Source organism: Pavona decussata, unplaced genomic scaffold (assembly GCF_977016875.1).
Source record: "Pavona decussata unplaced genomic scaffold, jaPavDecu1.1 SCAFFOLD_348, whole genome shotgun sequence".
In the NCBI taxonomy this organism is placed as follows: Eukaryota; Metazoa; Cnidaria; class Anthozoa; order Scleractinia; family Agariciidae; genus Pavona; species Pavona decussata.
In genome coordinates, this window is record NW_028145732.1 from 260,128 (window position 1) to 284,460 (window position 24,333).

At 39.1% G+C, this 24,333-nt stretch overlaps 2 protein-coding genes across 6 annotated transcripts; one reads left to right on the top strand and one right to left on the bottom strand.

Moving 5' to 3' along the window:
* Window positions 1-1,812: 1,812 nt before the first annotated feature.
* Window positions 1,813-7,560, top strand: LOC146453144 (trypsin-2-like). The gene is made up of 4 exons (XM_085096961.1): window positions 1,813-2,012; window positions 2,955-3,140; window positions 3,922-4,194; window positions 4,810-7,560. The coding sequence occupies exons 1-4, from the start codon at window positions 1,952-1,954 to the stop codon at window positions 5,157-5,159; spliced, it is 870 nt and encodes a 289-aa protein (XP_084953087.1). The 5' UTR covers window positions 1,813-1,951; the 3' UTR covers window positions 5,160-7,560.
* LOC146453145 (neuronal acetylcholine receptor subunit alpha-10-like) lies at window positions 7,281-18,989 on the bottom strand. 5 transcript variants are annotated; one of them, XR_014859561.1, is made up of 6 exons: window positions 18,782-18,988; window positions 18,480-18,616; window positions 11,766-11,810; window positions 10,634-10,743; window positions 7,732-9,897; window positions 7,281-7,551 (listed from the first exon to the last, which is right to left on the bottom strand). XR_014859561.1 is itself a non-coding variant. In XM_085096960.1 (6 exons), the coding sequence occupies exons 1-6, from the start codon at window positions 18,888-18,890 to the stop codon at window positions 8,700-8,702; spliced, it is 1,644 nt and encodes a 547-aa protein (XP_084953086.1). In that variant the 5' UTR covers window positions 18,891-18,989; the 3' UTR covers window positions 7,281-8,699. The 5 variants fall into 5 exon arrangements, 4 of the variants coding, with proteins under 4 accessions (XP_084953086.1, XP_084953084.1, XP_084953083.1 ...); XM_085096960.1 differs by adding an exon at window positions 11,520-11,564 and having other exon boundaries at window positions 7,281-9,897; window positions 18,782-18,989; XM_085096958.1 differs by lacking the exon at window positions 11,766-11,810 and adding an exon at window positions 11,520-11,564 and having other exon boundaries at window positions 7,281-9,897.
* Between the last annotated feature and the right edge of the window lie 5,344 nt (window positions 18,990-24,333).

The window sequence follows — 24,333 nt, forward strand, 5'->3', positions numbered from 1 at the left end:
AAAGTGAGTGGTCTTGCAGAAAATAGCCGTTTTCAAGATTAAAGGCGTCAGTTGTGGTCTTCTATTGCCAGAACTTTAACATTTGATGTTTAACGTCTTACAATGATCAAAAAAATAAATAATAAAAAAAATCCCACATTGAAAAGGGGTTGGGATCTAGAGCTAACACCGGTATGCGACCCTATGCAATGGTCACGTGATCCATAATTACGTGACCGATTAGCAAGATCAAGCGGATGAAGGAGACATTGAGACAACAATGAAATATTTCGTTCCGAAAATTTTTTTGCTCTGTAGTAGACAGTGGCCATGGACAGTTTCATGGTGGTTCAAACTTTTGAGTCTGTAGATGAAATCCTAGGGTGTGAGCATTCAAATGAAAGCTACTAAGCAGCACTTTCCATTGGTGCTTTTTATTATGCTGTTAAGGTGGTTCAAACTTTTATGTCAGCTGATCCCCTCCACCTCCCGGGCATTTGAACTTCTGAAGATTGGCTTGGCTTCAAATTTCCGCCCATTGGGGCCAACTGACAGCCGTTCGAATGCTTTATCCTGAGTGCTCAAATGCCTTTCCTAGCAGTCCAATAAATCGCCACTTATGTTTTTCGGACGGAGATTTATTAATGACACCTTCAAAAAGGTTTTGAAGCCCCGTCAGAGTGAACCATTTGCTCACAAAGGCAAAATAATGTCCTTACAAAAATCTTCATCTCCCAAAAACATGGAAAACTCACGCGTGAATTCCGCGCGACCATAAAAGCAAGGCCAATTCACAAATTTTCCACTTCCCTGACACGGTATACCCAGAGAAAGGGTTCTGCAGAAAGTTCAACACTCTAACTGTTTCAAAAAAATTAAATAAATTAAACCGATTTGCTGTTACAGACTGTTGGTTGTTTTTGCTGAATATCGGTATTTTGATGTTTTTTAATCTCCCTTCTCAATTTATATTTCATTTTACACGGGCCTGTTTAAGACCAAATGAATCGACAGGATATCCACTACTTAGATTGTCCGCTTTTCAAGTCCTTCAAGTTTATTATTTCGACACTCCCGTTTCAGATCCTGAATATCAACTAGAGAACTGTATCCGCACTAGCTGAAGCAACTGGAATCAGTGTTCCTAGTCTGCTCATAAGACAGAAAATTGTTTTGATTTTAGTATTGTTTTTCCCTCATTCCTATCTCCTGTATCTCTACACGACCTCATTCCTACCTCTCCACGTTAGCGCAATGAATCCTGTGGTCGCTAAAACATTGTGCAAATCAGCTTTCACTCACCAAATATTCTTTTTCTTAGTATGAAAAACAATACAGGAAGTAGGTCTGACTCTTATTTCAATCATTGTGATTCTTTGGCTCTAGAAAAACTGAAAGTGTTTTGACACCGTTCCAAATCGCTTTACATACTTCTTGATCACGTAGTGAAATGTTTGAGTCTTATCACTGACATTTGTGGAAGAAATTCTTTAATGTAAAGCTACTGAACACAGTACTTTCCTGTGGTGCTGTTTATTATGCTGTACAAGGTGGTTCTAAATTTTGAGTCTGTGGATGAAATCCTTTACTGTGACCATTCAAATGAAAGCTGATGCGTAGTTCTTTCCTGTGGTGCTGTTTATTATGCTGTACAAGGTGGTTCTAACTTTTGAGTCTGTGGATGAAATCCTAAAGTGTGACCATTCAAATGAAAGCTGCTGAGCAGTACTTGCCTGTGATGCCATTCGTGTTTTTGAAGTTTCGACAAGTAAAATTGTTTTCCCGTGTTTTCTTTCGTTTAATTTTTTTACGAGGCTCAGTTTAGTGTCACCTGACCTCTCGCGTTTGAAAGATACTAATTACTTCCTCTCAATATTCACGAACGCGCTGAAAAGGAAGATATTAAACCGAAAGGAGTCAATCTGACAACGGCAAATCAGTGTCAGTTCAGAAACGAAACGCACCTGGAATCATGAACCTCTGCAAGTGTTTAGGGTTTGCTATTTTCTCGTCATATATCTTGTATGCTTTTGGTAAGTATGTTGTTAAAATTTGCTCTTCCTTGTGATTATAGCAAGATCATGATCATGACGAAATAGCGAAACATATCATGAGGTATATTTCCATTTTCGATAAAGTAGCTTAGTTTAAGTGGGCAAACAAGGTGAAACGTTGCTTCTGTTTTTGTGAATAAAAATCAGGGTGATGACTCTCATTTTTATTTTTATTTGATTACTTCTTAAAATATCGATCAATATTTGATAACTCGTGTCGCATTACTTGGAAATAAGTGCTCTACTGTGCACCATTCCTTCGTGTCGCGATTTAGAAGCAGTTTCAACACTTGATTCAATGATTCATTAATCGCAACACTGATAAAAGGAATAATATACTGTAACTGATGAGTAATAGTCAAATAGAAGAAAAGGTTCTCGCAGTTGTGAGTAATAGTCCTTACTGTTTAATTTGCAACTGTTATTTATCTAGCTACGGGACGATGAAATCCAGGCTATTAGTTGATAACTTGAATTTACTTTAGTTTGGTGTGTACCGACAAGGAGTAGCATGTAAGGACATGTATATTAGAATGCAACCTAACTTACCCCATTCACCAAGATCACAAGAAGCGTTATTGCGGGCAGTTTCTTGATAGAAACAAGAGTCTATGTAGCCATTTTATTAGACCTTGTTCCTGGGTAATCCCTTGATGTCCACCGTATTAACAGGAAGACAACTTAAGTTACGAGTTTACGGCTTTGGTCGCACTTGACTGCAATATTTCTCGCGCAAGGCTGCGACTTCAAATCGCAAGAGTAATTCAGCTCCGATTCAGTGCGATATTGATGTATAGTTTCTTTTCTTCGTGTGTTGTGCACGGAATTTTTCCTCTGGAAATTCTTTAAAAGAGCCTGGGTATTTGCTCAACCAGTTGTTCATCATCATCACTCACAAACTGTTTTCACCCGATCTTTCAGCCTGCAGCTGCGGCAAACCAACCCTGGGAACTCGTAAAAAAAGGATAGTTGGCGGTACAAAGGTGGAGGCAGGTTCCTACCCCTGGCAGGTGAGCTTGTGGAACACGAGATCAGACAAACACTTTTGTGGCGGATCGCTTGTAGCTGAGCGATGGGTAGTGACCGCTGCTCACTGTGTCACCTCAGGTGCGTGAAAGCTTCATCAGAGCCCCGTTAAAAAAAAAAAACCCGTTAATTTTTGTGTTCATGTTTAATTATCCCATCTGATTATCTATACTGACAGTAAACAGTAAAAAACGTTGCAATGTTACTAATAAGGATAAAATGACTGAGTGAAGTCCAATTCGGCCTGTAATCGTACGAGTTGTTAACGAAAAACGACGACCGCGTAACAGGAGTCAGATCTGTTTAATCACTCATATGATTACAAACCGAATCGGAAGACACGAAGTCGTGTTACCAAATAATCATAACCATGATAATTTCCAACAACAAATGGATCTAACAAAGAAAATACAGTCGGCACGAGGGAGGAAGAAATCCCCCATTTTGACAAAGAGATACGGTTGCTATAGAAACTGTCATCTTAATTGTAATTGTTGGTGGATGTATTGGAGATTTTAATTTTAATTTAATTAATTTTAGATTTTAATGAGATTGACCCAAAGAACTGTCGAATTACTGGATCCGATTACAGCTTTAGAGGATAATTAGCGCACAATAGAGCAGTATTTTAAGCCAATCACATTCAAGGAAATTGGAATGGTTCTGATTAAAACGCGGAAGAGAGAAAAAAATTGACGAATTCGGGGCAAAGTTCAGATTCAGTAAAAGCGACAAACGTTGACGAGAGAGGTCACGTGCTCATAAGAATTGGAACGAAAACGAGACTGAGCTTTCGTTAACTGTAAAAGAATGTCATTTTGGCTTGTCGCCGTATTTTAACTGTATGTGTATCGTGTTCCAGGTATTGGTTTAAGGCACATCGAGGTTCGTCTTGGGAAATTGTTCACCAACAGACGAGAACGAGGCAGAGAGCAGATCATCCGACCAGACAGAATTGTCATTCACCCCCAGTACTCCTCGGACCACCCTATCGATTATGACTCAGATATAGCTTTGATTCATCTCAGTCGCAGCGCTGTTTACACTGATTATGTCAAACCCATCTGCTTACCACTGCGTAAAAACGACGCCGATAGAATTCTGCTGAGGCCAGGAAACATTGGGGTGATAACAGGTAGGACTGGCCGAGACAAATAAGTAGTATTAAGTAAAGTACTGTGTTTGCTTTCCATCAATGTGGCCTTGAAAGGAATGGGCATCGTATGAGGGTTATTTAACTACCGTCCGTACTACAATTATTTTTTCTTCGGCTTAGGCCCGAGATCCTTGGACAACAGGGTTCTTATGTCGTTCAATTTCTTTTGGGTGCAGCCCTCGTCAAAAAAATGTACTAATAAAAATAAATAAATAAATAAATAATCGTTTCCGTACTGAGTAGCACACTTGTTGATGGCTAATTTGTTATGACAGCAAAGCTATTTTAGTAAAAGTTTTTTGACTGCAAAGTTATTTTTAATATCAATTGAGATTTACAGTCGCGTTTACAACAAACTGCAATCGTTAAATTCACGTTTGCATTCCCAAAAAATATCTAGTAAATAGACGAACATAGTGCAAAATAATTCTGGCCTTTGATCCTAACACCAAACTACTCAACTTCACTTAAAAACGGAAAACAGCGAGCGGTAAATGCAGGGCAATCGTGGTCACGTGGTTATTTTTGCCGTTTGTCGTAAACATGATTCTAAATTTCTCTTATATTGCTAATAATGTGTGGGTCTATCTACAGGTTGGGGAAAAAGAAGAGAAGATGGGCGAGACACACTCAGACGAATGCACGAGGTGAACGTGCCAATTGTAAGCCAAACAATTTGTGAGATAGCTCACCAAAGATACGCTGTGACGAGCAACATGTTCTGCGCTGGTCATTACAATGGGACACTTGGTGACGCTTGCCTAAGAGACGACGGAGGACCGCTGGCCATCGAGAATAGCCTTTCATTTGATGACCAACGCTGGGTGCTCGCGGGCGTCATTTCCTGGGGTGATGGCTGCGGTAGAATAGGAAAGTATGGCGTGTACACCCGGGTGTCAGTGTTTGCTCGTTGGATCAACGATCAGATAAACGGGGATGATTAAAAGCATCATAATCTTCAGTCATTTGGCAGACTTTAAAAGCCTATTACAGTAATTCTTGTTTATTTTTTCCTTCAAGAATTATATAAGGTGTCTTGTTTTTACTACTTTGATTTTTTAGGGTTAAGCCGTTGGTAGAAATAAAGAACTTATCGTCAAAATTAATCATAGTGCAGTAAATTAACTGGATGTAACATTGTAGTCTAATTAGGGCTTAGTCGATCAAGGCAAATTGTTGTTTACCGTGCAATTTTTTTAAGTAGAATTTGCGGTTTGTGAGTGAGGAGGCCGCTTGTCAAAGTTTACCATTCTTTAAAAGCGCCGTATTCTTGCATGCCCAGGGGGCATGACAAGTTTAATAGAAATACACGCAAGAAAGATTAATGAATTAACAACTAATCCGATTAGATTGAAAGAAACAAACAAATTTATGTAATGGAATTTGTTAGCAAGCTCGTTCTACTCTGTTAAAATAACAATAAAAAAAGATAAGAGAATATCTTCTGCTACACACGCAAATCGTGTTTGGTCATTACGCTCGACTAACATCCGGGGGGACGTGGGTTAGATTGCCGCTCTGGACAGCATGTTTTTTTCTTTTCATATCAGTGTGTGTCAAAAGTCATGTTACAAAAGTTAGACCCTAAAAATGTTCATTTATTTGCAAGCAGAAACAGTCTGAGTTAAAAAAAAAAAGAAGAAAAAGATAAAGCAATTTCCTCGTTCCCCGGGCTTTTCCCTTGGGGGTGGTCCTTTTAAGTTGGAACAGGCTCCTTAGCGGGACTAGGAGTGAAAATAAAATCGGCGAACAAATTGACCAGGGGTAACTGGTCAGCGTTCTAATACAGCCTTTCTCTAAATATAAGAGAATGCACCTCCCTTAGTGCTTCCTTGGGAAAAGGTTAAATTGGCATTTTCTCCCGCTAGGACCTTCACATGGATTATCACGATTATGAATTATTTTATATCTTAAATTTTAATGTGCATATTTTAACGTAAACCTGAGCGAAAAAATCGACGTTTCGAAGTTATCATGACTTCATTTTCAAAGTTATAAAAATGATGGTGAAGTAATTTATGCTGAAAGAGTGTCTAATGACATAAAAGCGTTCAAGGTGTCAATAGTTGACAGCGCATCATATACACGTGAAAACTTTGGCGGGAATGGAGCCCGACTGTATGTTCAGTTTTGGTATTATTTCACGTGATATTCTGCACTGTCAACTGAATTATTAACACCTTGGACGCTTTGATATCATTAGACACTCTTCCAACATAAACTACTTTACATTGTCAACGCTCTATGTAACGCACCATTGATTTTCTCTTGTCCAAAATAAAAAGGCAATAGTGAGGTGTGGAGGAAAATAAGTATGAGTGGTGATGTAGATGGAAGATGGACATGTGGAAATGGTGATGTAGATGGAAATGTGTGAAACTTGACGTATATATGCGAATCTTGTTTTGTCCCTTTTTGACAAGCATTTACCTAGCGCTTACTTTTATTATCAAGGCTTTCAGCACGGGCGAACATCGCTAACTCCTACTTTTGCCAAGTTTCACATGGAAAATAAGACGCGATAGTACCTGTGATAAAGGCCTATAAATTTTAGTGGCACAACAGGAATGGTTTTCAAAGCGACACGAAAATAGGACCTAATCGCTAGCTTGGTGCCAAGGTACTAGGCTGTGCATAGATTTCTGTGTAGTTTGCTGGAGAAAGCATGGCGCTCTGGATAAAACCGACAGACGTGGTGACTTCAAGAACTGCAGTTTGCCACATAATATAACACCAATCAGAATCATATTCTCCCAGGCAAACCTGGCATAAAACTGGCTAATTTACAAGGGCCGATTTATCGATCCAATTAGTAGATTCAATCGCATTTGCCAATTTCCACGCTTCAATTTGTTGGCTGATGCGTTTTTCTGTTGGTGTGCCACAGGGTGAAAATCGGCTTGATTAAAAACATCTGCACCACTACCACAGATTTTTATAAATTGGGCCGATTGTGGTCCTCTCAGTTATTTCCTTTGTCCAACTCGGCCAAGTCGGTACGAGTAAAGTTAGTCACCCTCGTCACATAAATTCTCAGACAGATAAAAACTGAGGAACCAAACGTATTCTCATCAACAATTATGCTTTATTTTCAAATACTGAATAACATTCTTCTAAAAAGTTTGATCGTTCTTAAAAAGCCTTTTCATAATTTAAATCAACTCAACAATCTGCTTTCATAATGTATCCATAAATCTATGTACATCAGTGTTATATTCTTGTCAAGGAAGTCGTAATGTTATAAAATTATACATGTTATCACACGTTAATTAAGCACTCCACTCCAGTTCTTTTATGTAAACTATAAATCATCGCGTCAAAGATTTGCAAACTTATCTTTAGTTAGTTGCACGTGGCAGTGACCAACTCGAAAGCCTAAGCTCCTTTGGTCACTGCGCACATTTTACTTTTCACATTTATGTAATTTAATGCTGTCTTTTTGTTACTTTTCTTATATATTGTAATTTTCTTTTGTTGTAAACCATTGAAATAGTGCATAATAATAAAAACCTTAACCTTATCCTTAAAAAATAAGGTAATGGAAAAATTCAGTCCATATAATACATGAAACTTAATGGACTTCTGTTCTTAATAAAACATTATATAAAAAATGTCTGAAACTTTAATAACAAATTACTGAAAATATGTAGAATATATTTTTCCTCTTACATGTAAAACTGAATTAGTTTTTGTCATTTAGGTGATCAGTTGTCTTCTACCCTCCCCTCCCCCACTCCACTCTGTCACCCACCCAAGGCTCAAACTTTACAAACTCTACCACTGAGCCTGTAATGATCACGTGACGTATATGCGAGTCTTGAAAAGCCGGTTAACACTTGGATAGTCAAGTTCGCTGCTTTCCTTATTAAAAAGCGTTTTTAGTACTTTTAAAGTAGCCAAAGTCAAAATAACTATAACTGAACAGAACTTAAAACTGAACATCCCAATCCAACTTAAACCTGCATTGAGCAGCTGAGTAAGTCTGTTGAAGTCACATAAAACTTGTCTAGTCCCTGTACGGCTTTCTCCCAGGCCCTCACGGTCAATTATTTTCGGTGAAGACTAAAGACGGATAGAGGCCTAGGAACTAAACAAACTTAAAACTACGTAAAGAAGTAACAACTCCTTTCCCGCGTAAAGCAGCTTGAAAAACTATCATTGCTGATTAATACTGCAGGAAGTTTTGATTTTTCTATTTCCAAACCATTCGCTATTGTTTATTTTAACTTTCAGTTCAAATGCAGCTAAAGCCGTAATCAGTACACGGAAAACGTTGACGATAAACCTGGATTGGCTCAATGGAGTTTTCACGAAATGGGCCTGGAACAAGGTGGTCTTTCCTTGCGTGACCTCTTCGTACAGTTTAAGTCACGTAAGCAACGATTCCACTCCACACTATGCCTCAGTTGGAAGGTTTTAGTGTTTATCTTGTGAAGTTGATTGATGCAACTCAGTGGAGGCCGCATAAACAGACCTCAAGTGGACTAAAGTGCACTTGTGTCATCCTTTAAACGGTCTCGCTTGTTTATGAACGGCAAAAGCAGAATGATAAGGGTAGAAAGACAAAACACTACAACAAACAGCACCATGAAAGCTCGATCCACAATGGCGGCTGCGATCCTGCATTCCTGAGCTTGTTTTTCAGAATCCTTATGATCCTTGACAGCCGAGGTGATCATCTTCAGTTCAGACGAAAAGGCGTCATTTCTGTTACACCTTCTTCTTACTTCTTGGTCTGATAACTCGTCATGCGAGTCTGCAATCCCGGTATCAGACCTGACATTCACGGAAAGCAGGTTGGGGTCGTTGTTCTGTGTTAGTACAGTGGCGCTTGTTGCTTTGTTTTCAGCAACGCTATACATGGAAACATCACTGCCTCGCGTAGTACTTCCTTTAAGCTTTTTAAGGAATCTGAAGGGATTTCCAAGGCAAGATTTGTTTTTATTGTGCTCCTTTCCTCCAGTGATGTCGGTGTTCACTCGCAGCAGTGGCGCAAGACGATAAAACAGGAATTTCTTTAACGTAGGTGACAAGCCCCCTCCGTAAAGATAACTGTAGTACACCTTTAAACTGACTCCGGTAGCGATCAGTGCAAGAGCAACCTCGATTATGGAGCTAGTGTAGTACATACCTATCACGGGAACGGCCTCAGATGTGGGAGGGATACTCTCCGCCACAAGCAGCAGAAACACTGTCATGCTCAGCAGCACGGTGATCACAAACGAAATTCTCTCGCCACACTCCACAGGGATATAGAAAGAAAAGAATGCCAGCAGGGCTATGAGAAAATTCGGGACGATCAAGTTGTACGTGTAGTATAGCGAGCGTCTTTGAAGATTTATCACAAAAGTGATGTCAGGGTACAGCTCGTCAGGGCAACAATCATACTTGATGACGTTTTTCTTAATTTGAATCGATGTTACGTTCCACTCGCCGTTATCCACCTTGTCTTTCGCTATTGGAGCTTCACCTTGCTTCCGAAATAGATTGAGTTGTTTTGCGTGAAATTGCCAAGAGCCAAACTTGAGTTTGCACTGTTGTTCATCAAACGGAAAATCACGTACGTCGAAAGGGCAGGATGTCTTGAAAACAAAGGGCGCCGCCCAGTAACAATGGCCATCATGGTTCACACGAATACGAGTCTTGATGTTGTCCATTCTACCATCGAATTCTTCAAAAACGCTGCAAAAAGACAAAAAAGGAAAAGAAATAAAAAAGGGAAAAAGTATGAGTAAGGTAAGTGAAGTCCAGAGGTCCAAACCACAGAAGCTAGTGAGATTTTTACCCCCTTCCCCCCCCCCCCCCCCCCGTAAACTATGCTGGCTTCTAAATCCTTCCATCATAGAAAATTTTAAACGTAGAAAAGGCGTTGATTTGTTGAGGTGAAGTTGACAGTCAGACCACAAGTGTCTCTAGCAAATAGAGGCTGATGAGCGGTACTTCCACAGCTTTTTCGTTAGACCATTCAATGATTCCAGCATTAAAACCCCCCCTCGCACCCTCCCTCCCTCGCCCAGTCACGAAAGGCCGCAAAAGAAATATTGACATTAATCAATCAGTGATAAGATAACTAAACCAACAAATCGACGTGAACTTTGATTGTATATTCTCCATGACTCTGCAAAGAGTCCCTATGTACGAACATGTCGTTATAAGGGTTAATTTTAGATGTCTGAGTCCAATTAAAATGTATACAAAGCACATTAAGCGTGGAAACACCTGATGAAATTAAAAATTTTGTTTTCACGTTTTGAAAAAAAATGGTCGATATGGGAATCGAAATTTTATAAGGAAAGCTTTTTTATTTTCCAAAATGAAATTTGAGATTTTGCGGCTTAAAACTTTGTGGCTTTTGGAACAGAAACGGCTTTTGGGTGGAAAAACCATTAAATCGCAGAGTGTAGATGTTACGACTCACTTGTTATATAACACAAGGTCGGGCTGCCATATCTGCGAGGAATCAACACTTATTTGCCTCAGTTCTCCAAACTCCGAAGGATTCCACGCTAGGAGTGGATTAATCCATACCTGTAACAGGAAAAGAAACAAAATTTCAGAAGCGGTGAATGGATTTAGAGAAAGTTGCGCTAAGGGCGTGTCTACTGCTAGACTACGAGCAGTCTCTTTTTTGCTCGAAAATCGGCGGGGAAAACGCAAACAACTGAGCAAGCACGAAATTCGAAACACGAGTTGTGCGTGCGAACGGCAAAGCCGCGAGTAGCGCGGGCGCCAGAAGCCTTTCGGCGCCCGCGCTCTCCTCGCGACTTCGCCTTTCGCGCGCACGACTCGTGTTTCGAATTTCGTGCTTGCTCATGCAGTTGTTTGCGTTTTTCCCGCGGATTTTCGAGCAAAAGAGAGACTGCTCGCGATCTAGTCTACTGCCGTCCCTAACGGTGACGGTGGAGAACTTACAGACATTTAACACGGTAGATGAGACGAATTGCTGAACATCGGATTCAATTCCACAACCTGAGCATTCCATTCCTCGATCAAAATGGTTGGAGAAATTCCCACAGTCTATTATGCTCAACTTGGAAAGCTGAAGATGGCGCTGATGGCCTCAATTCATTTGAGGAAGGTTTGGCGACGGTTTGAGTAAAAAACTGCGAATCTGTCATGCACCATTTATCTAGAGAGCAAATACGCATCCATTGCAGTTCATTTTACAACTAAATAGTTAGGAAGGACCTGGGGCGTTAGACGATGGGAACGAGCGCGGCATTTGCGCTGAATCACATAGAAGCAGCTGCGTTCTTCACGAAAGAAAACAACTGCATCAGTGGAACTGTTGTTGTAGTTCTTACCTGTCGTAACCAGATGTCTGTGGTGAGAATTTGATATTTTTCATCCTGGAAAAGTAAGCAGTTACTGAGAGCATGCACATGCAATACTCTTCGTTCCCAGCCCTCTCTCGCTATTTGGGTCTGATGAAAAACCGCTGACGGTAGCAGTTGCTTTGCCAATTCGGTTACCAAATCGTTTCATTGAGAAGATTAAGGATAGAGAGAGGGCCTGAGAACGAAATTCTCTGCCCTAGTCCCAGGACTCACCTGTCTGACCCAAACACTACTAGAGAGAATTTGATATTTTTCGTCCTGGAAGGAAAATTAGAACAACGAGGTAGTTAATTATCGTTAATATTAGTAATGTTAGTACTTTGTTATCATATTTAATTATGCTTTAAGTCCCTTACAACCACTATTCCCGCCTCTTACAAGGTCTTTCCGACGGATTTTGGACGATGGAGACTGGGATAGGGCAGCTACTATTCGTAATGGATCATTATATAATGCAATTCCAGGGATTTGATTGGCTTAGCAGCCATGGTATATTTGTTAATAATAGAGTCCTAAAGTGTGACGTAACAAATACTTGAAGTTTGAAATTATGGTATTTCATAAGATGTTTGAAAAGAGCATGAGGCTCTTTAAAATATCTCAGCAAATCCCTTAATTTCATAAATTCAGTTTTTGTGACGTCATCACTGTAGAACTATAGTTCACCACTAGATTTTCTCCGATTGTCATTGGTTTAAATCGATCACGTGACGTGATAAAGTTCATAGGCAGAGATGAGGAGATAGGGCTTATCCGACGAAAATACCCGGATGGATAGTACTCCTCCTCACGAACCTCAAATTTATTCCTCTAATTTAACTCTAAACAAGTTGCTTATATATCTTGCAGGTTCATTTGCCTTCTTCATTTCAACCTTTCGAATTGGTGAGCTGTTAATTTGAAATGCCAGTCTTGATTACTTTTGCTCGAAAGAAAATTTAGTGGTGAAAGATGGAAACAACAAGTAGAGCTGTTTCTGCCCCTTGGAAATTTGATGCTCTCAAAACCAGAAAATAAGCCATGGAAGCTAATAGAGACATTTAGAATTACGTGTACGGCGAACGACAGAAATGACCACGTGACCATGTTTCTCCTATATTTGCCGCTCACCGTTTTCTGTTTCTCAGTAAATTTGATTAGTTTCCCGCTAGCATCAAAGGTCAAAACTATTTTGCACTATTCCCATCTATGTACTTTTTTTTTCTTTTCAAGAAAACGTCAATGTGAATATGACGTTTGACGTTTGCTATAAACGCGATAGTAAATCTCTCTATTATTTGTTTTAAAATCATCAAAATTCGAAGACGGAGGCAACTATCCGGTGATATTGCCTAAACAGAAAAGCTGAAAGCCCTATAGTTCTATAAATTTCCAAAGGAGCAACCTGATCAACCCTGACCAACAGTTAGACATTAGGTCCACCTGCATTTTCTAAACTGTGAAAATGCTTGGGCCAACGACGCCAAGTAACCTTAAGTGCATGCAAGTGACGGAAACCAGGATGCCAAAGGAGTCGCAATTGCGTATTGGCTTGCTCAGCGCTTCTAACACTATATTGATCAAGTGCCAAAAGTATGATAACCAGCAGTCGGGCTTTAGATACAAATTGTTTACTGGAATGGTAGAAGAATGCCAAATCATGAAAATTAGATCACCAAGACTAAGCCCGAAAATCATCAATCCCGTAAAAGGTCACGTTATATTGTAGCAATATTCCTCTTTGCCAAATGAGATTATTGTTATTGTTATTCATATTTCAGCTGTGTGTTGATGTACACTGATCCCACTGTCTTCCTGTGTGGGAAGTCAGGGGGAAAAGTCTGCACGCAAGCTAGTTTATATCAGTATGTGGCTTGAAATTTTACATGATTTCAAAAGCATTCCGCTTTATATATAAGGAGAGAATAAAAATACAACTTCTTTTCATTAAAAAATTTACAGATATCGATTACAACCAACCAGCAGTGCGCCAGAGTAAGAACATTGCATAATTGTCATAAATTAGGGACGAAATTATTATGCCTATGTCGTCAATGCGATATTTATTTATTTACCTTGTTCACGTGCCGCATTCCGGGAGATATATTAAGCAGCATTCTTTTGGTCTGAGATCATTGTGTCTTGGGATCCCGCGCGTAACATTTACAGAAAATGAAATTTCATACGAATCACAAAATCCAGAGGAAACTAAAAACTTTTGGGCGCCAAAAATAGCACGAGATCAGCTTCAACCAAGAAAGATGAAAAACAGTTTGGCGGCCACATGACGAAAACAAAATAAGCAAAAAAAGACAACACAAAAATAGCGCTTACAGTTTGGCGGCCCAAATGGCAAAAACAAAATTAGCGCATGCGTAAGCAGTAGGCTTAGAAACTGTTTATTTCCAGATAAAATATGAAAGAATACTTCAATCAGACTAAGATCTCCTTCGGCGAGATGGAAATATTAAAATTTAGTTTAATTTCCATGTTCGGATTTGGTATTCCTCTGCAATTAAGAAAGAATATCCGGGAATACATGTATTAAAGGATCATGGAGGAGGGCCGCCAGGGCAATCATCTCTCCCTCTGTCTATATTCTTTTGAACAAATACATATATCTTATTCGATGGTTTTACATATAATACGCGCGGATATTTTGCGAGTTGCGTAGTATTTTTCCGAGCCCCGAAGGGGTGAGGAAAAATACGAGCAATGAGCAAAATGTCCGCGAGTATTATATGTAAAACCATCGAATAAGAGATTTATTATTCCACTACAAAAAGATTTTGTTATTTTGGCTTCTCTGTTTTGGTAACAGTTTTGAAATACACCTGGCATTAACTGTCCGTCGGTATATGGCGCGTACGAATGACGTAAACAACACAGAAAGCCAGTTAAATGTCTTTAATTTGATTGAATAAAATGAAAAGATAAATGACAAGTGATTAACATGCTAAAAACTTGTTTTCGAGCTTGCATCGTTTCAAAAACTATTCTTCGTCCAGTCCAGCCATTGTTGCTCCTTTTTTCTGCCTTTTCCGTCCGTATTCGCTCTCTTGTAAACCGGTCAAACCGGGACACTACTGTGTATTACGGTCTCATATTTTGCGCGTTCTCTTGACCTTATTTGGTGAAATGACATCATAGTGGAATAATAAAAGAATTTATTGAACTGACGCGGTGCAGAGAGAAATGTGTTCCCTCAGCCACTGATCTTGGCCTTTCTTTCTTCCTGCTTTAAGTCTGTAGTTTTGCATGACAATGTACGAGCAATACAACATATGTCAGTACATATGTTGCACAACAGAATACATGCGCACTTATGCATCATCAACAAATGCAGGGATAATAGACTAAATAGAAAGAAAAAAAAGTAAGAAGGAACTTTCATGTCGTCTACATGTGCACAAGCACTTCGCTCAAGTCTTAGAAATCTTAATTTTTATCCATTAGCGGCAAAGATGACCGGCACCGACCACAAGCGGAACGTTACGCCAGTGAAGCACGCTTGGCAGGTGGCCATTTTCCGAGCAAGCTCTTGTCTTTTCGTTACCGTCAATGGGTGCCAAAGGCTAATTTCAAAAGTATCGCTTCCATTGCCATCTGCTTTTATTTTAAAAACTAGCCCTTCTCCCAGATGGATATAAAGATAGTCAAATCATTCTCACGTCTCGCCGATCACTGACACTGACCTAGCCTGGTCCCAGAGAGTAGTTCTCTCTTCTTTAAAACTGACTAGCGAACGGCTGACTTCTCTCTCACCGCGTTGCGGCTTGTTGTCACCGCTTAGCGGCTCATTTCTGTAAAGGAGACTGAAGAAGAAACAAAACCTCTGGAACCAGGGGAACGGACACCCCGTTGTTACGGACAGAAGTTGTCGGAAGTCCCGGCAAACAAGCACTACTGAAAATAACACCCTCTGTCAAGGACTCTCTCTATTAATTACGGACAGCTTAACGCTGGTTCCACGGTATCCGTCAACACTAGTGGCGAGAGTTCACTATGTGAGCATAAATGAGCAAACGCGTGCCCTGTTAACCATTACGCTATCAGCTTATATTCTACGAGTGGAGAGGTAGAGGAACAGATGGAGAAAAACATCCTTCTTTTAAGTTTTAGAAGTGTTTGTGATCCAGCAAGAGATTGTGTGTTTGACAGAACAATTACTGAAAACTCGCCAGAAAAATCTTTGGTAGAATAATTGTTAGAACCCAGTGGACTAGATAGAAGCTAGTATGATGGCAGAACAACCCTTTACGTCAGCAGTTTGTAAAGTTTTTTTTTTATATTTCCTTCTTGAACATCCCAAAGAAGAGAGGCTTTGTAGTGCCTTTGATGGCGATTGTTTCGTCCGGTTGGTCAAGGAGTGTTCGTTATCTAGTGGATTACTCTCTTTCCAGTCAATAAAATTTATCTCAACTAGCACATTTTATTCGTTGGAGAGGGTTTTATCTTGTAGATAAAGTTATGTATGTTCATTGAACAGTGTCAAGGCTTTTTGAATCAGTTCTATCTGGCTTTACTAAATCTGAGGCAATAACCAGAAAATATCGTTCCCGAAAACGTCCAATATGTTCTTTTATGTTCGTGTCCAGAGTTTTAGTTTGCTGTGCCGCAGTTTGCAATGACATGGCAGTTCCAGCTTTTGCGTTCACGAATAAGATCCTGTTATAAAATACGTTTTCCAGTGTTTTACAAAGCTAGTCAGCTATCTCAAAATTACAAAAACGCTGTTTTTCCTTTCAGAACCTTTCAGTACGTGGAAACAAACAAATAAGTTATACACAAACAAATATAAACATATAAAACAACGACAAGCGAGTTCTTGAAACTTCCCGACAGTACCTCACACAACGAGCCTTCTGTTTCAGCTTAGAGGTGTAGACATCGCATACGGGACATAGTGGGATTGTTAATAAGTACACTTGTTAAAGGTGTCGAGTTATGTTTTTATAACATCACTGAGACTAACGTAATCTACCCTTTAGATAAAGTCGGAAATATGACATGACCTCAGTTTATTTTGACTAGAGCTACAGAAGGCTTTAGGGAGTTTAATATTCAACTCTCAATAAAACAAGATCTGAAAAGTTCTCGTGTTTCGGTTTACGCCACCGAACGTCGACTGCCTAAATTTTCGCAACGTGGATATTTCTTTTATAATCAGTCGCTAAAGTTAAGGTACAGTTCACATTTGTTGGCGTGAACCGTTTGTATCGAGTGAGATCATCTGAAACCACTTGGCAGATAAGCCATTCAGCAGAAAATAGTTTTAAAAACTCTGTTTCAACACTGGCAAAGAGAAACCTCAACTTGCACGACGAATCAAAGATGGAGGAAGAGAACTCTTGCAACTTAAACTGAACTTTAGAGTTGTTGGTTAAACTCTGACGAAATTAAAAGATTGCCGTTCGCGTGATAGAAAATTGATGAGGGTTCCTAAGATAACCTAATCTGCAACAATGGGCAGATAGTTGACATTTGTAAGATTCCAGGGGTGCTAAATGCGCATATTTTTAAATTAATTTGTGGTGTCCTTTGGCGCGCAACAACGCGCAACGTGCCTTACGCGTTCCATAAAATTAAAAAGATTTTTAAAACAATAAAAATCGAACTCTATTGAGAAACATGATGCAGCTAATTCCTTGTTGGGCGCCCCGTTGTCGCGCCGAGGAAAGGTTTTCCGTTTTTGTGCCCTTTCGAAGCACTTAAAAGGTCTAAACAGGCAAATTTATCTATCAAAGGTTTAAAACGTTAAACTTGAAAGCATCTCAACGCTGCCCTCTAAACACAGGCGAACGGCGAACAGTTGGATGACAACTTTAAATTTAAAATGTAAACTTAAGATCTATGTACACAAAAAACAGCAGGTGTTACGAACTAATTATATAACCATAATTGCAGTTGCTTATTCGTGATAAATGACATTTCTCTAACTAGGAATATAATTCAATAGTTTTAGTTTTATTCAATAATGTTGTTTCACTAATATTTTATTCTCATGTACCATATGATAAAAATTCAAGTTCGAAATAATCTTGTGTGGTTTTCCTGACAAAGCAGACGGATTCAATCTGCAGCTGAACAGCTTTGCGAAGCTCTTTTATACAAACCCAAATAAGCGGGCAATATTGGAAGATTGTAAGCATGCTAAAGCAGATTATCAAGACAGGCAAATCACACGTAAAACGTAAAAACTTGCGAACTTGTTTTTGTAACCCGACAGCGGCTGATATTAACGGGTCAGCGATTCCGAATAAAGACTATGACCAACTTCTATGAGTCACTCGTTGAAAATTATAAATATTTAACTCTTTCACTTCCTACATCTCTCTGTATGAGAATACATCTTTCTTTCTTTTTAACATTATGTTAATTTTAGAAATTAACACCATTCATTTGTTGTTATTAACTTCGCTTTTTCATGCGAAATATCACTGAAACTAAGGCACCAACTTAACAACGAAACTATAAACCTATCTGATATGTATGTTTTTTGAAGTATCATGTGGTTTAACAGTCACGAAATATAACGTGTTTGGATAGTTTTCACCGATGAAGATTCACTTCACGTGAAAATACAGCGTCGTGCTGTATTTTATTCAACAAAAATATTCTCAGCCCTGTGGGAGTTAAATCTCTAGTCTTATTATTTCAGTACTTCTTAGTTTTAAACTCTATGAATGAAATCCGAAAGAGATCTAGAGGCTTTCAAACTTCAGCTATCGAGCTGAAAGGTTTTTGGTGTAATGTTTCGTTTTCACCCTTCCCTGGCGCCATTGGCACAAACACAGGAAGTCGTTTGCTGTTCTTAATTGTTCCTGGTCTTATGACTTCCAAAAAATTCCAGAAGCCAAGACGGATGCTTTGAATCCTCATATGTACATTGAAATAAGCTTGTTATTAATAATAGCTAATATTGAGTCTTTCTGAGATGTTGCTTACCATTTCTATGACGCCATGAAAAGTAATATCGAGAGTCACGTTCACAGCATCTGATGAGTTGTTCACAGGCCGCACATTCGGGTTGGTTTTGTTGATGACTTGCTCAATCAAGTTCTTCTCGTCCAAACCCGAAGCGCCTAAAGAAAACATCAAAACACAAGATATTTAGGTTTGTTAGTAAAGGAACGCAATTAAATTGCAACTACCGACAACAGAATTGTTACAACAACGCCGAGAGCGCAAAATGAATAATTAGCCTGAAGTTTGCCCTTTACAGCCGCGCATTAAAAGTGCTCTATTACCTTCGACGAATGAAGTCCCATCACGAAAATGGACGTCAGTTGTTACAAAGAGAAACACCATGGAGATGAAAATGAAGGAAGAAAACTTGAAAGGTCTTATTGCAGTCATGTCTATCTGAATTTACTGCCAAATATAGCACTGGCATCAAGTAAATTCGGTTTATGCGCTTCTCGCGATGATCAGGAGTGGGTGAACCGTATGACGTCAAACCCAGTCATAATTTACTCACTGTGTTTATAGTGACAATTAATAATTAAATACTTTGGGATAAAGTTCAACGCAATAAAAATAACAACTCACAAAGTGTCAGCAGTACTTGAGTGACTTCCGCTAAACTGTCTTCCGCTGCGGTTAACACAGAAGTCTCGTTCACTGATTCAATAACAGCACTGTAGTATGAAAGTGGTCTTGAAGTGGAGTTACAAATGAGAACTTAAAAACTGCAAAAGCCGTGAACGAAGATCCTGCTTGCTTGTACGTTGGATCTCACAGGAGATCTAATCAGCCAAACTTGAAAAATAGACGATGAGACTGAGTCCAAAGACTACTGCAAAGCTGACACAACGTAATATATAAACATCTAAACCTGAAGAAGGCTGGTTTGGCCAGCCGAAATATTGTTTTAAAATATATTACGTTGTGTCAGCTTTACAAATGAGACCACAGAAGTGAGCGGGCGCGGGAACCGCACTTCAGCACAACTAGTTTCGCGAGCACTTTAATTTTTAACCGGAACTAGATAATTTATAATTATACCAGCAGCACCTTTCGTTCGCGGTCCTTTGCCACTTACTCACTTTTATAATTTATAGCCTGGAGGGAGATGCATCCCGTGATACTGGCCTTTGTTTCAAAAGACAACTGTTTTCAGCTGCTGTAAACCTTAAAAAAAAAGCTTTCTCCTGACTCAGCTCACAGCGTGAGTTATTTTAAAAACATGGCGGTTTTCATTGCCTTGATTTTCCGGTGCTTTTTGAGAGAAAATACTGACTGAAAATACTGGTTTCAAAGCCTAAGATTGTGCAAAAACAAATCAAAAAGAAAAATATGAACAGTATTTTCGTACTGGTTTTGGATATCGCGAAAGTCACAATTATAGAGAAAGGGGAGAGGATGGCAGAGGGGGGAGGGGGGCTAATTTTTTCCAAAGTCTGATGCAAACTAGTACAGTGAAACAGCGCTAGTCTGGAGGGAGGGTTTATAGCTACAGTGTCATTTACACGGCCTTATTCCTTCCTTCCTTCCTTCCTTCCTTCCGTCCGTTCGTCCGTCCGATCATTCGTTTGTTCGTTCCTTCAATTATTATTTCGTTCATCCCGTTGGGGAATGGTGGTGTCGAAAACGAACACTGACCGAAGCACGATGTGCCCATGCGCCCAAAGACTCGAAAATGAAACACCCATCAGGATGGAAATGAAGCACCTCAACGACTCGAAAATGAAGCACTCTGCAACGTCTGCAACCATAATATCAAATTTAGTTTTCCCTTTAAAATGTCTAGTGAACCGATTTCAATGCCAGAAATACGTGAGTCATCACGGATGTGAATCAATATTAATCATGGGACACGAAAAGGATAAGCCAACAGCTGGTGTCCCTGTGTTATACTGTTATTGTTGTTTTGACTAATAGGTGGTTACTGACGCTAAAAGGCGGTAAAGGCTCATCTATTTATTACTGTGAAGAAAAGCGATCTACAAGACTATTCCAAACCACATAAAACGAGAAATCATGATGATAACGTATTGATATTATGAATTTTTTCCCATTACATTACTCAGCCCTTTTGAAAAGTCGGATTACAATATCCCCAATGAAATATAATGCTGTTTCAGAATTACCTTCACGTATTGAAAATTAAATCAGTCTTGGTGTCCAGTTTTTCGAGTTTCCGAGTTCACTTCGTTTTAGACTGGCTCAGGGGGCAGTTTCGTCCAGTTTTGCCAGCCAGGCTCTTTTTGAGTTAAGACGCTTTTTCATTGTTCGAATCAGGGTGCTTTATTTTTAAGTTTCGCTTGGGTCAATACTATGGAACAACTTCAGATCAGAGTACGACAACGAGATTGAGTACGAGTACGACTTTCAAATTTCAAATCAGTCATATGCCCAAAACTTTCGCTCCTTCACATTGTTTACCAGCAGAATAAGGAGACACTAGAAACAAAATTGGAGTGACAAGCGGTCATCTAAGCCACGCGCATTAGATTTGAAAAGTCGTTCAGTACTAAATCTCGTATTCATAGTAAAAATCTGAAGGTCCCTATTAACTTTTGGCGAACAGCTGCCTTCATTTCATTTTGTCCTTGGGAAAACTTGGAACACGTTCTGCACGTTCATTACTTTCTTTACAGATTGTGCATCAGCTTTATTTTCCAACAGGCTGTTTTATAAATGGTAGGATTAATATAAATTTCGAAAAGTGTCAGGAATTTTTAAATAATACGCAGACGTTTCAAAGCGTAATTTTAATTTAATTTTTAATTTTTTTTAATTTTTTTAAACATTTCTGACACTTTTCGATATTTGTTATAATATTAATCCTATCACTTATACAATTGCAAGTGTCACGCGTCACTAACGAACTTTCAGTAGACTGATTTATCATGCCTCTGTTTCGGGGATATAAGTTGACCATGTTCACTGACCCGTCCGGTGTCACTCTCTCGTCATCTGATCCACCACCCTTTTGGCTGCCCATGCTAAGCTTCATTGCTTGTTCAGTTTATTCATGTCAGTTTGTCAATGATCCATAACCAAAACTCATTTTAAGAAATCGACAGCATAACAAGCTACATGTACCGCAGAGCTACAGCCGAATTGAATTTTCCCATACAAAGTCTATAAATCTACAATACTGTTGTTAGCTGTTCTACGAGGTAGCTGAGCATGCTTGCCGCTAGACTCAATTTAGGATCGCTGAAATAATTCTGGCCATTGATGCTGATACGAAGCTGCTCAACTTTACTTAGAAACGTAAAACAGCGAGCACCAAACGTAGGATGTATAATCGTGGTCACGTGAACATTTTTGACTGCTACTTGCTACTTTGGAAACCATTACATGGAAAAAGGTCTAGATGTTGCTCAATTGAATGCCTTACAGTATGCTTTAATAGGGATAGTCCTAAAACAATGTACACTATACTAGGAGATAAAAATAAAGAAATAAATAAATAAATAAATAATTAATTAATAAATAAATAAGTAATAAATAAGGAAATAAATAAATAATAATTGTTTGTAGAAGAGAAAATTATTTACACATCAAATCTTAAAATAGGTATCACAATTTAAAATTGCTGTTCACAAGATTTATCTACACTACAATTCAATGTAAAAAAAAGTGTTTACCGATGACAATTAGATGGTTTAGGGCTGAACCGTGACAGGGGCGTAGCTACCTGTACGCACCTACTCAAGTGCCTATCTGAGGGGAAAAAAATGTAAAAGAAGAAAAGTAAAATGGAACGGTCCCGGCAAGATAACACTGAATGACTACTGACTGTTTGATCAAAAAGGACTATGAGCCGAGTCTTGAACCATTTTTTCTTTTTGTAAAATGTGAATGATTTTGTACTGGAATTGAGAGCTAGTTTAATTTCTTTTGATAACGAAGAATTTGGGAAAACATTTCAGAATAAAAAGTAGCGAGATTAAAACATGGCGTTTCGGCGACATGTCACCATTATCAAATGTAAATTGTTATAAGTTTAGTAACGTTATATAAAGAAAGGAGGGTGTGAAACTACATTAGAATAAAATGAGATGGAGTAAAACACAAGGATGTACCAAATTAAATGAACAGTTTTGCTGGTATGGAGTCCTTTTGAGTGTTAAGAGTCGGTCTCTTTTTCCTTATTAGAAGCATCTCGTAAATAAGGCACTCGAATTTCCCGCGGCATTTCTTTGATCCTGATGGTGACATGTCGCCGAAACGTCATGTTTTAATCTCGCTACTTTTTACTCTGAAATAATTTATTTTGTCCCAGAAAAGGGTAATGGATATACTGTAGCGACACTGTACTTTCTGCCGTTAGCTTTTTTCCCTGACACTTTTAGCTCCTATGTATCTTCCTTTGACATTTGGGTGGGGTGAATAATTTTACGTATTTTTTCCATTTTGAGGGCGATGACTTTTGTAGCGATGTTCAAAAAGGAATTGGCCTCCAGTTTTGTCAATACGTTAGATCTTTATTCTTTTTTGGTGTCAAGGACATGATTACGAGCAGGTGGGAGATGGATAAATGACCGCGTTCATAGGCGTAATTAAAGCCATCCACCATAAAATGTCTAAGCACATTCTAGCATTTTCTATAAGAATTCGATCGTGAACCCCTAGACCCTGCGCAGCTTCCAACTTCTTCATTGCCAACGTTGTCAGGTTGGCTCGATTTCCGCCGCTCACTCGGATCGAGCCTAGTTGTCAGGTCGACTGACTCAAACCAGGCGCTCCTACTGGACTCAAACAAGAGTTTGAAATTATGTCAATTATGCGTTTCGGGGGTGGAGTTTTAAGATTCAAAGATTTCTCCTCTTCCTGCATGATTTGTTCCCCGTCACGTAAAACAGAATTGTCTTCTTCTGCTAACGAAGTGATGTGCTTTTTTTTCGTAGCGTTTCTTTTCTCCAAGTTGGGAAAGTGCTAACTGTTGTTTTCACCGAATTCATACCATCGGGCTCTACTGCAGACCGTTGCACCTTGGCTTTTTCTGGCTATTATTTTCGTGAGTTTGAGTTTAATCCAACCTATTTCAGCTTTTGTCGCTTCGTTAAAATTTAAACGGATTTGTTCCTGTAGGCGATTGAATCTTTTCAATATATATGTTTTTTTCATCGACACGTTTTTAACTAGCTTTTCTTCTGGAGAAAATAATAGCGGTTGCCGTTGTTTCCATTTTGATCAATTCCCGGAGTAGCCCTTTATCCGCCATGTCATGATATGGGTATTTCTTCAGAAATAACTTCGACACAATCTTGGTCAATTAACAGAGAGTTATTAAATTTCCAGGAATCCGGACTAGTCACAACAGAGATACCAAATAACCACATTGTTGAATACCTTTGTTTTATTTCCATGTACCAAAGAAATAATGTCTATGCACATTAATGTCTGGGATAATGTAAGCCATATAACTTTATATACATGTAAAAATTGTCAACTGACATCTATGTTACATCTATATACACCAAATAAAGATTTCAGAACAATATTTCCATAGCGATTTACTCTATGCTTTGCATTTACTAAAGACCTCTTTGTTATTAATTAACACAAATTTGTGTTGTTCCAGAAAATGTCCTTTCCCCCCCCCCCCTCCCCCTACAAAGGGGAGCGAAAATTCAAGGGGAGGAACCTCAACATGCTCAAAGGCCCAAACAATGAAGCTAAATTTGGGATTTGCATAGGGGAAGGGGGCGGGGGGTGATGGAAAAAATCCCTTGGGGGGAATGGATGTTTTCTGGTACTACCCATTTGAAAGATGGAAAAGTTTCCAGAAAATTGCTACAAACATATGATAATAATTTATTATCATAATCAAGGAAAGATTTTA